The sequence below is a fragment of the Caenorhabditis briggsae genome (genome assembly GCF_000004555.2).
Source record: "Caenorhabditis briggsae complete genome, chrII, whole genome shotgun sequence".
In the NCBI taxonomy this organism is placed as follows: domain Eukaryota; kingdom Metazoa; phylum Nematoda; class Chromadorea; order Rhabditida; family Rhabditidae; genus Caenorhabditis; species Caenorhabditis briggsae.
The window spans coordinates 2,237,015-2,249,188 of record NC_013486.2 but is presented as its reverse complement, the minus strand read 5'-3'; the positions used below and the strand labels follow the sequence as shown (position 1 = coordinate 2,249,188).

General features: G+C 37.4%; 4 protein-coding genes across 4 annotated transcripts in view; 1 reads left to right on the top strand and 3 right to left on the bottom strand.

The window, feature by feature from the left end:
* The window catches only part of CBG03652, a gene marked incomplete at both ends in the record, with an annotated part of 2,616 nt that extends 713 nt beyond the window's left edge, over positions 1–1,903 (top strand). The window contains 2 exons of the mRNA XM_045241789.1: positions 208–856; positions 1,829–1,903. Coding sequence (XP_045092453.1) covers positions 208–856; positions 1,829–1,903 — 724 coding nt within the window. The remainder of the gene's footprint in view (positions 1–207; positions 857–1,828) is intronic.
* An 824-nt stretch (positions 1,904–2,727) lies between these two features.
* On the bottom strand, positions 2,728–6,706 carry CBG25469 (the record flags this gene model as incomplete). The annotated part of the gene is made up of 5 exons (XM_045241788.1): positions 2,728–2,735; positions 3,512–3,964; positions 5,986–6,067; positions 6,121–6,248; positions 6,643–6,706. The coding sequence occupies 5 exons, from the start codon at positions 6,704–6,706 to the stop codon at positions 2,728–2,730; spliced, it is 735 nt and encodes a 244-aa protein (XP_045098234.1).
* Positions 6,707–7,045: 339 nt separating this feature from the next.
* On the bottom strand, positions 7,046–9,262 carry CBG25468 (the record flags this gene model as incomplete). Its single annotated transcript, XM_045241787.1, has 1 exon — positions 7,046–9,262. One exon carries the CDS (start codon positions 9,260–9,262, stop codon positions 7,046–7,048), a length of 2,217 nt encoding a protein of 738 aa, XP_045098233.1.
* A 722-nt stretch (positions 9,263–9,984) lies between these two features.
* The window catches only part of CBG03650, a gene marked incomplete at both ends in the record, with an annotated part of 4,909 nt that continues 2,719 nt past the window's right edge, over positions 9,985–12,174 (bottom strand). The window contains 4 exons of the mRNA XM_002629888.2: positions 9,985–10,165; positions 10,552–10,805; positions 11,174–11,303; positions 11,615–11,817. Of these exons, the coding sequence (XP_002629934.2) occupies positions 9,985–10,165; positions 10,552–10,805; positions 11,174–11,303; positions 11,615–11,817 (768 nt within the window). The remainder of the gene's footprint in view (positions 10,166–10,551; positions 10,806–11,173; positions 11,304–11,614; positions 11,818–12,174) is intronic.

Here is a 12,174-nt window from a genome sequence, read left to right as displayed (position 1 = left end):
CATGTCAAAATGATCCAGAAAACACACCATGCTCATTTTAGGTCATTTCTAGACCGAAAAAATTTGGTGGCCTAGAAAACCCAATTTGCGAAAATTAGGCCACTCATTTCCTCACATGAGATCGGGGTGTGTGACTGAAAATTTTCGAGAATTTTTCCAAAAAGTCGTTCGACCATAAAGAAAATCAATGAAAAAAACATTTTGCAGACTGAAAGATGCAAAATTCGAAATCCAACAGGACGAAAAAGGCAGAATAAGCCGCTTCAGAACGGAAGATGGAACAATCGTTCGATCTTCCGATCACCACAGAGACGTAAAATATTTCCAAGGAGTCCGCTGTCTGAATACTCCATGGCAGAGGTATATGGCTCGGGAGAAGGAACATGGTCAGCAAGACGTGGAGAATAAGAATCCAAATTCGGAGATGATGGAAGAACCAGACCCAATAGAGTCAGAAGAAATTGACGATCCAGAAGAAGATATTCCAGTGGAGCTGACCATTGGCGAAGATGTCCGTCATGCAGCATTCAATGGACATATCAATTATGAAGAGCTGGATGCACAGGAATTTTTTTATCCGGGATTTTCACAAATTGGTGAATCAGAGCCGCTCGTAAAGCGTGCGAAAGCAGAACAGTTAGTATCGGAAGTTGTGACGCCGGATAATCAGAACGCTACCGTCCAGCCACTTCTTGTAGAAGCTACGCCAACGATCAAGACGCCAGATGAGCCAAAAATCAGTGTCATGTCTCTTGTCACTCACATCAAACACATCGCAATGTACTATAAGCTGGAGAAACTAGGAAACAAGGCTTCGCAAGCAATAGAGAAGATGAACAAAACGGGAGAAGACAAGGTAATATAATAGTTTACAACCAGTGTGTATCATGGTGGCCTAACTTTTGCAAGTTGGGTTTTCTAGGCCACCATGTAGAAATGGCCTAGAAATGACTTCATATTCATTCGATGTGTTTTCTGGGTCATTTTGACATGATGGCTTAACTTTTGCAAATTGAGTTTTCTAGGCCACAATTTTTTTCGGTCTAGAAATGACCTGAAATGAGCATGGTGTGTTTTCTAGGCCACCATGTAGAAATGGCCTAGAAATGACCTGATATTCATCTGATGCGTTTTCTGGGTTACTTTGACATGATGGCCTAACTTTTGCTAGTTGCGTTTTCTAGGCCACCATGTAAAAATGGCCAAGCACCTGATATTCATCTGATGTGTTTCTCGGTCATTTTGACATGGTGGCCTAACTTTTGCAAGTCGCATTTCTTAGAACACCACCTGTTTTCGGTCTAGGAATGGCCTAAAATGACCCTTGTGTGTTTTCTAGGTCATGTAAGACCATTTCTATGTCAAAAAAGCTGATGACCTAGAAAACTCAACTTGCAGAAGTTAGGCCACTCATTTCCTCTTCATTTCGAAATCTCGTTCAAAAAATTGGCGAGACTTTTTCAAAAATTCGTTAGAAATGTATTCGAAAAAAGAATCGAAAGGTTTTCGAACGTAACGAAAATCAGACCCTGCTTAATAATACACAAATCATTTTTTTACAGACTCTATCAGTCAAGAATTTCAATATTTCAATTAGTTTCATGCTAGTCTGTCTGGAGGAAAACCGAATCTGTGAAACTTAAGGTTCTATCACACTCGAATCCCTGTTCGAACAACTCCAGATGTCCTTAATCAGACCCCTAGGGCCAGAAATCGTCACTGAAGCATTAGAATTGATTTCACAAAAAATCCAAGAATTTGAGAATGAAGATGATGGGGTAGGATAGTTTTTTGGAAAGGTCTATCAATGTAATGTCTGAAATTTCAGGTTCCATCAAATCTCATCTCCGAAAGCTTGACCAGTTTGATGATAGCCACTGGATTTTACAAGCAACTGGAATAATGCGTTCCCCGTTATCTTTGTTATTTTGTTTGGAAATTTTTGTTTCAAAGTTTCTTTTTTTTTTGTTGTTGTTATCTGGAAGTTTTCCAGATTTTTCATTGTTTTGTCCGTTCTCTTAAACAAATTTCATTTTGGATTTCTTCTAAAAAAATAAAAACACTCTTTAAGAATTAGGCTTTAAAGGTGGGGGGACAGGAGATTTTCGTAGTTTTTTTGTAGCTAGAGTATGCATTCTACCGTGACGGTGTACAACGCTTAATGTCATTCTGCGTACAGCTGTCGTCCTCGCCTTTATGTATGCAATCGGGTGTGCGCTTTCTCTTTGCATGCGTGGCTCAGTCGGTAGCGGCGCCGCACCCTCAATCATCGCCCTCACAAGTTCAACTCCTCGAGAGGCATCTTTGAACGGAATTTCGAGAACATTATTTTTTTTCATGTCCCCCCACCTTTAAGGAATTTTTGAGAATCAACAATCAAATTTGAAATAAAAGTAAAAAAAATCACCGGTAGTCATTACACATTTAACGAAAAAACAATTTAATATTCTACGAACAATCGGCAAAACCATTTCGACCATTTTCTATCATGCCCATGTTTCCTTTTTCGTCTTCTCAAATAATAGACGCTGCAGAAGACTAGCCATGGACTTCGTTCATTCTCTATTTCTAATCTTTCGTATGATTTGTTGAGTTTCTTAGACAATCGATCGATTGCTCTTTGTGATTTATCGATATCTTGATCGAATTGATTGTTGATATCAGTACGATGAAGATAGATTGAAACCAGAAGAGCAATGGTTGCGTATCGCAGGGGAGGTCGTTTTATTATTTTTCTGAAATTCGATATTTAAAAAAAGACAAATTAATTTTCAGAATTTTGAATATCGTGAAACCTGCATTAGAAGGGCCCTCCAAAAGGGGCTTAAAAAAATAGAAGAGTCCCCTGTAATAGAACAGCTCCCCTTGTAAAGAAGGACCCACTTAAATTTCCGTACTTTTCCAGTGGAAATTATTCCGGGAACTGCACAATTTAATAGAAATTTCTGGAAACTCTATTTTTCGATGAAAATCTTGCTAAATTTTGGTGAAATTGGCAGATTTTCATGAATTTCGAACGAAACTTCGTCGAATTTTTCAATGCGAAATTTCGGAAAAAAACTGGCCGGAAAATAGAAGGGCCCTTCTAATACAATTTTACGGTAATTGCGGAAATTTCTTTAAAGGTGGGGGGACATGAAAAAAAAATGTTTTCGAAATTCCGTTCAAAGATGCCCCTCGAGGAGTTGAACTTGTGAGGGCGATGATTGAGGGTGCGGCGCCGCTACCGACTGAGCCACGCGGGCAAAGAGAAAGCGCACGCCCGATTGCATACATAAAGACGAGGACGACAGCTGTACGAAGAGTGACATTAAGCGTTGTACACCGTCACGGTAGAATGCATACTCTAGCTACAAAAAAAATACGAAATATCTCCTGTCCCCCCACCTTTAAAAAAACATGTTTTCATTCAAAAATCGGACTTTTCGTGATTTCAGGGAGTTTAAAACTCACATATACATCTCCAATCGTTCTTTTTCCAAAAATACACCAGTTTCGTACGAAGAAAAACTTGTTAGCAATGCAAGTTGCGCCAAAGCGACATCCGTCGGGAGTCCTATCCGATTTCGGTACTCCATCACATTCAGAATACCATTTATACAAGCTCGTGTCCATCCCGGGACACCATGCAACGGTAGAAATGGTGAAAAATGGTTGGTAATCAAATAAGTACACTCGATTTCTTCTTCTGTCTCGTGCTTGGCATTCAAATAGCTTTTGAGCTTATTGACGACTTGCTCATTTTTCGGTAATTGTTCTTTCACTTTTTCACTTGACGGATTCATGGCTTTTGCCAAATTAGCCACTAGCTTTTTGAATAACACTTTATCAGTATCCACAATCATTAACATCTTGATCGCTCGACAGGCAATCACATCCACAGTTGACTCATTTAGCCATTCCAGTTCATTTAAAAGGGTCCAAGTGAGAATTTGCATTTTATAAATTTCATCTTTCTCAGTGTCTTCAATTTCCCATTTGTTAAATGTTAACAAGCACAAATAATGAAGAATTGTGGATTTGCACTCACCAAAATCTTTCTGGGATCTGGAAAATTATACTAGTGCCGTTTTGATAATTTTTGTTTTGAAAGTCTAAGAAAACCAGAGATGTCCGGAATGACTTTTGAAAGACGGAATCAGAAATCCGAAATCCGGAATAAAGATATTTTCACGGAATCCGGAATCCGGACAAATTAAAATTTCCCGGAATTCGGAATACGGAATGAAACTAATTTTCCGGAATACGGAATGCGGAATACGGAATCCTGAATTTTGAGTACTCCAAATGGGTAGAAAAGTTCTAAAAATGCATATCGTGCTATATTTTTGCATTTTTAGCCGCAGAAGTTCAAAAAAGTCAGAGAAAAATTCTTGCAAATTAACGAATATGTTTAAAACCTGGAATAAAACATTTTCCCGGAATCCGGAATACGGAATACAAAATCCGGAATCCGGACGCCTCTGAAGAAAGCACGGAATGTTATGCTAAAAATCTCGATTTTTGAAAGTTCCGGAAGTTTCAAAAAAATACGAAAATTTCCACGAATTCTGAATTTTTACCTAAATTTGATTATTTTCTTTTTAAACCGTTCTAAACGTGCCTTCGAAACTTGAATATATACCATAAAACCTGAAATAGAAGGTCCCTCTAACTTTTAACTTCGACACAATTTATCTCAATTCCTGTTAAAGATATAAAAAAGATGTCAACTGACAAGTTGTTTATCATAATATGATCAACACTTTATCAGTTGACAGACTTTTGATATCTCTGATAGAAATCGAGATAATGGAGCTCAAAATTAACAGTTCTGGAGCCCTTCTATCACAGTTTTTACAGTAAAACCTGTAATAGAAGGGTCCCCTAATTTTTGACTTTCAGCTAATTAAATATTGGCAATATTCCGAAAATTCCAAAAATCTAAAAAGGTTAGAGTTTGCATTTTCAGAATTTTGGTTTTTCGATGGTTCTGATTTTCGAGGTTCCAAAACTCTAATCATTAAAACTGGAGTTCTTTTTTCGCATTTCAAATATCATGTAAGCTCTAAAACACTGTTTTTTCGGAACTCCGAAAATATAAAAACAAAAAAAATTCTGAAAAAACTGACCTGTAAACATACAAAAGACAACGAACACATTGTGTCTCAAAATAGGGCATATGCAGATGTTGTTTTTTAATTTTGAATATAATATTCCAGAAGTTTTTTCTTGTCAAGTTCTACATTTTCGCTTTAAAATTAATTAGAAATTAAAGTTTTGAGCCGAGTTACGGGTCGGACAATGAACGTCCAGGTTGGCTTATCACCCTCGTCGGTGCATAAATCGGCTCAAAATAGAAACTTTTGATTGAATCAAAAAAAGAGATGGTGGAACTCAATGAGATCTATACTCACCTACTAATCCAACGCATGTTAAGGTTGGATGGCTCGTCAATATATCATATATCATTTGAGGAGTCGCCAAGTTTCGACTTAAATCTAGCATTTGAAGGTTCGGCAAGACTTTTCTGCACTTCCAGAAATGCTCCACATTTTTCAAATTGTATTTTCTGAAAAAAGATTACATAGTTTATATAAAACGACACCTGGTAAGTTTCAAGGTGAGCTAACTTTTGTCGTGAATGTTCTAACGCACTCTGAGTTCAATAATCTTAGCTCTTTTGAGATTTTTGCATAATATCACTAATATTTTGACAGTTTACGAACGTTTGATATGCTATGTTTAAGCCGAGATAATTGAGCTCAAAAAGCAGCAACGCGCGAAACGCGCCATGCTACAAGAAAAGCGCAAACGACTCACCGATCACCAGAAATGTCCAAAACACGAAGGTTCTTCAAATCAAACACGTCTTCAATATCTTCCTAACTGGCTAGCTCCAAATCACAAGCCATCAAAATTCGAGGTTCACCAATTCCCAAATTCCAGATAAGGACACAATTTCGGTCGACGAAATATCTAATTGTTTCAAGATTTGAAACTTACTGCATAATACCAAAAAATCATGATTGCTCAATCGACAATAAGGCAAGGCAAGAGACCAAAGGGATGGTAGACGGGAAGCGAGCTGAAAAAAAGAAAGATTTTTGTTGAGAATCATATAAAAAAGCTACAACTCACTATTTGAATCCATTCACCCAAAAAATACGTTCGATAACCATCGATTTCCAATTCAGTCAACATTTTCATGCTAGTGGAATTAAGTAGTCTTTCAAGAAGTGCCAAAATACCAACTGGGATTCGTTTTTCTGAAAAATTCTCTAATGCTCTTTGAGCTAGGAACCAAGACCCTACCCTCGGCAGAAAAATTATAATCAATGAACCATAAAGTGTTCAAGCCGCGTACACTTAGTTTTGTGAGATTCTGAGAATAGATCAACCAGCAGTGCTCTTCTGGAAAGTCCTCCTGGAGAAGGGCGAATTTCGAAGCGTGAAGTTTTTTGGACAGATTTTGTATGATTTCTGGTGAGAGCTCGTGTTGAACATTGTTCAACTGATGGAGGATGTCGTTGCTGACATCTTGGGAGAATTCAACGTTTGAGGTTGGGATGTGGTATAAAAATAAGGAACATTAGATTTAAGTACTTAAAGAATTTTGAAGCGCTTTTAAACAAAAAGACTAAGCGTTAAACTGAAACTTACCTTGATAAACCAATGCTGCAGATTGCCTATAAAGCGAAATCTCGCAGTTTTTGTCGTGTGGCATTTGTAAGAATGGAAAAATAAAAATGCGTTGAATAAAAGTGTAAAAAGAGGTAACAGAGAACACTGGAACATTTTAGAAAAGCACGAGAAGAGGTCAAGAGATCAGGAAATGTAGAAGAGACGGCAGAGAGAAGGAGGAAGAAGGAAGAAATTGCGAGAGGTTAGAGAGCGCTGGCATAAACATAGGAATCAAAACAGGGGAGAGAGAGAGAGAGAGAGAGAGAGAGAGAGAGAGAGAGAGAGAGAGAGAGAGAGAGAGAGAGAGAGAGAAGATGAGCTTGAGAAAATTTTCGTATGGGGCAACATGGCCCAGAAGTTTGCCTCCTCTATTCTTCTTTATTTATTTATTTATTTCAACGAAGGGGAGAAAACCACTAACACGTGAAATGTCTATGAAACTAGGAGATATAACAAGGACATACATTTGTAGTAATTGGGAGATGAAGGAAAAACCGAGTGAGTAATTAGTTGAATTCAAGACAAGAAAATGATTTAGATCACAGGATAATAGTCGATTTTTGAAAGCCGCTGACGAGGGCTTCACCGGAAACACTTTGGCGGGTAAAGAGTTCCAACATCTGATTACTCTATTAGAGAGAAATTGAGAAGATATTTTTGTTGAGTTTTTGATAAGTGATTTGAGATAGTATTTGTGACGTCGCAATGATCCAGCATGATTAAATATTTCGAAAATTGGAACCTCCATGATAATTTCTTTGGAAACAATAATTTTATACGTGTAGACCAAATCATTATAGAGCCTGCGATACTCCAAGGAACTTAGCTGACATTCTTCCAGTGCTTCAAAGTATGAAGTGTATGCCATCCTGAATTTTTTGAAAATTCTGAAAACAAATGCCTTTTGCACCGATTCCAATTTTATAATATGATCCTTTAGGATTGGAGAAGTGACTATCGTTCCATATTCGAGTAAAGGGCGTATGTAAATTGTATAGCATTTTATAAAAACACTCCACGATGCGTTTTTTAGAATGGAAAAGAACATGTTGATCCTCTGATGTGATTTCCGAATAATCAACGAATAATGATAATGGAAACTCAGGTTACTGGAAAAGTAGATCCCAAGATCACGGACATTTTCCACAGGGGGAATCAAAGCTTGATTTAATTTGGGATTCATAATATTGGAGTTGGCATATTTTCTTGTTGCATTGAATTTGATGTATTCGCACTTTTTAGGAGCCGATTTCATTTTCCACTTCGAGCACCAATTCTCCAATTCAATTAAATCTGCATCAATCAATCTATCATTCGTATCATAAATTTTCAATTCATCTGCAAACAGTAGATAGTCACTTTGAAATTTGTCACCAATACAATTAATATATAACAAGAAGAGGGTAGGCCCAAGAACAGAGCCCTGCGGGACTCCGGACAATACGCGCCTCTCCTTCGATAGTATATCATTGATTTTGACTTGAAATTTTCTGTCCGTGACAAACGAATGAAGCCAATTTCTTAGTTTGGGAGATATCCCAAAGCTTTCCAACTTATGAATCAATTTGTTTATCGGCACTGTATCGAAGGCCCTCTGGAAATCAATATAGACGCTATGGGTATCTAACCCATTTAAAGAATTGAAAACAAGCTTGTTCTGGTAGGCGATCAGTTGGGAAATTGTACTTCTCTGATTAAGGAACCCGAATTGTTTTTCTGATAATAGATTATTTTCGGATACGTATTGGACTAGATGTTTTCGTATCAACTTCTCCATAATCTTGCATATATTGGATGTTAAAGAGATTGGTCTATAATTTAAAGGATCGGAGCGGGAGCCTTTCTTATGAAGCGGCATAACAATCGCCTCCTTCCAAGATTTTGGTATTCTTCCAACTCGATAACTTTCTGTGAATATAATGCATAGTGGAATCGCAAGAGGAGTACACGCTCTTTTCAGAAATATTGACGGGATACTATCCGGAGAAGTATTATTTCGGCCTTTCAGTTTATATAGTAATATCTCGATATTCTCCGACGTGAATATGCCATCTGAGCTGAACATAGAAGTTAGATTCCCTGTAGCAGGAAGGATATCTTTGTCAATGTTGAAAAATTCACTGAAGCAATATTTCGGGATTCTGGAGCAGAGATAGATGGTTGAGGCGACAGCTGAAGCAAAAGTTTTAATTAATGAAGTAGGAGGTTTTGGTGATTCTTTAGGTTGAGATGATAACAATTTGAGATTCTCCTCCAAGCCATCAACTTCTTCCGTAAGATTCGACAAATTGGCATTCAGAATACAGTTTTGGTTTTTCAACATTGTGTTTTGGGATTGAAGCTTGAGAATCGTTTCAGCCAGCGACTTAAACATCATTGCAATATCATTCACAGTGAATTCTTCTTTCGATTTGAAATCATTGGACAGAAGTTCATATAATGGGTTAGACATATCATCCACAGATTCAATTATATCATCCACAGCTTCCTTACTGGAATATTCAGACAATTTGGATTTCTTACCGCCATTTTCATCTTTCAAGGCCGAGAGAGCTTTTCTCTTATTTCGAGGTTTATGTTTAATAATAGTTACAACCATAGCGGCCAAAAAATCGATATCAGAGGAATAGAAGGGGTCACCGCACGCTACAGAGACGCGGGAGGGGAATGAGACTTCTTTAATGCATAATAAAGCTCGAGAAAGTTCTAAATGTGCTTGCGTCATACAGTTATTACAAATCGAAAATTCATTAATTATCAGAATTATTTTAAGATTAAATTCAGAAATTCCTGTAAATTTTAGAAAAATTACAGGAATTCAACAAATTTAGAAAGATCTGAAATTCTGAAATTTGAGATTCTGAAAATCTGAAATGTTGAAATTCCGAAATTCTGAGATTCTGAGATTCTGAGGTTCTAAGATTCTGAGATTCTGAGATTCTGAGATTCTGAGATTCTGAGATTCTGAGATCTGAGATTCTGAGATTCTGAGATTCTGAGATTCTGAGATTCTGAGATTCTGAGATTCTGAGATTCTGAGATTCTGAGATCTGAGATTCTGAGATTCTGAGATTCTGAGATTCTGAGATCTGAGATTCTGAGATTCTGAGATCTGAGATTCTGAAATTCTAGGATTCTGAAATCCTGAAATTCTGAAATTCTGAAATTCTAGGATTCTGAAATCGTGAAATTCTGAAATTTTTCGACCCTTTGCAACTTTTCAATATTCCAAAACATTACTTATCATCTTTATCAAATATATACATTACATTTTAATTTTTATCACATTACAAACATTTCCAAGTGCACAAAAAAAAGTTCTTAGAGCATCACAGAATGCGTATTCGGATTGGAGCATCGCGGCGCCGCCGTCATTCTCAACGGCTCCATTTCGCTTTGTCGACGGAGCGAACTTGCATTATTGGCATTGTTCGGCGACCACTTGCCAGGTATCAGACGCCAGAGAAGCTTTTGGAATACGAATTGATGGATTTCGGGGATTCTGGAAGTTTCTTATTCAATACCGGTCAATAAGATCATTTCAGGAGCCTAGAGCTCGACTGTCAAGTTTCCGATCACTTTGAAACTTATGGAGGATGTAAAACAGACCTAGATGAAAAACTTTGAATGCAGAGAATTTTTTGAAAATTCGTAGTTTTTCAGATATTCGCCAATTTCTAAAAGACATCATATTTCCAGTACAAAAACCGGCCTAAAAGGGGTATCTGCCAGATATCGAAAATAAAAAGAATTTTCAAAAAATTATGTGAATGCCAAGTTTTCAATCTAGATCTGTTTTACACTCTCCAAAATTTTCAAAGTGATCGTAACCCTGACAGCTGAGCTCCATGCTCCTAAAAATGTCACAACCCTTGAAAATCCGCTCACCTCGTCGCATAGATAATCGGATTGGTCAACGTCTTTCCCATGATATTAACCAACACCACAATCGACAGAACCGTGATGTAGACACTTTGTTTTTTGTACAACGGCATGTCTTCGGCAGTCAAAATGTACATAATACTAGCTGGCATCCAGCCGATCAGGAATGTTCCAAAGATCAGGACGGCAGTGATAACGGTACGACGACCACGCGCGGATGCTCCCGGTGCTGGGTTGTTGGCGGCGGTTTTGTTGCGGACCTGGAAATTCATCATGTGGTTGTGTAGCTACATTCAAATCAGCTGAAAATGTTGATTTTGAAGAAAGTAGGCAAACTAGGTCGTGTTACCAAGAACGCCCAACTCATGAACATTGTCAACTTTGATCCCCTTTATCTCTTTTCCTATAAAAGATAACAAAAAGTGATCAACTGATAAAATGTTTATCATAAAAGCAGTAACATTTTTATAGTTGACCACTTCTTGATATCTTTTACAGGAGCCGAGATAAATTGGCTCAAAGTTAGTGGACCCTTTTTTTTTAGAGTGCTTAAGGTAGCTTTCTTCAAACTCAACATTTTTGATCGGTTTAAGAACTAAAATGTAGCTCTTAAAATTCCCTATCATACCTCTGTAATTTTTTGCAACATCTTGATATAGAAAATGGTCGTTGTGATGATAAGGATAATGATGATTAGGGAGATGGCAGCACGGAAAAAGAAGTTCTCGTAGAAAGCGATTCCCATACATTTCTCGTTTCTGAAAGAGTTTTTTAAAAAACTTTTCTAATGGTTGTTTAAGTAGTACCATCTTGTAGAAATATAAAAGTTATATCATATCAATTTCAGAAAGTCAAAAAATATAAAGTTTGAGAGAAGATATGACCCGTTTTGTGGTCGGTCCCCTTTATAGCTTATTAGCTCAGGTCCCGTAAGAGATATCAAAAAATTGTCAATTGATAAAATGTGTAAAAAATTATGGTGATTCAATTGTTAGTCAAAACATTTTTGATATCTCTTTCAGAAAACGAGATAATTAAAGTTAAAGTGACAACTACCACACAAACTCACTGATATCCTTGCCCCTTCCAGCTAGCGAAGTAGATCATAAGAGCCAATGGTGGTGTAGCCCACATGAAGAGCATCATAATGTGAATTGTACGGATTGGAAGCACTTTTTGATGATCGAATGGTCGTTTGATCGTCATGTAGTGGGTGAATGCCAATGCGACGAGATGGAAGATTCCGGTGAGGAGACCGCCCGTACGGAATGCCTGGAATTGGGTGTTTTTTGAGTGACAGTAGTGTGGGGGTACAGTAATCGGTGTTAATACATTTCCGAGACCTCATTTATATACGCCACCGTCTTAGCTCAGCTGTTCTGCTTATTCTAGTTTTAGGTAAACATGTCTTAAAGGAACCATGCCCTCACCTCTTCCTGTTTTTTTTGTTATTTCCAAACGGCAACAAAAATAGCTTAAAATATTCAAAAACGTTCCAAAATTTTAAGTTATATAGAATAAAAATAGAGCTTGGATCTGGAAATTGCCCATTATAGCTTTTGTTTTTCGGTGACGTTGGAGGTGAGTTGGGAATATTTTTTTGGTTTCTGGGTTATCTCGGTTCCTATC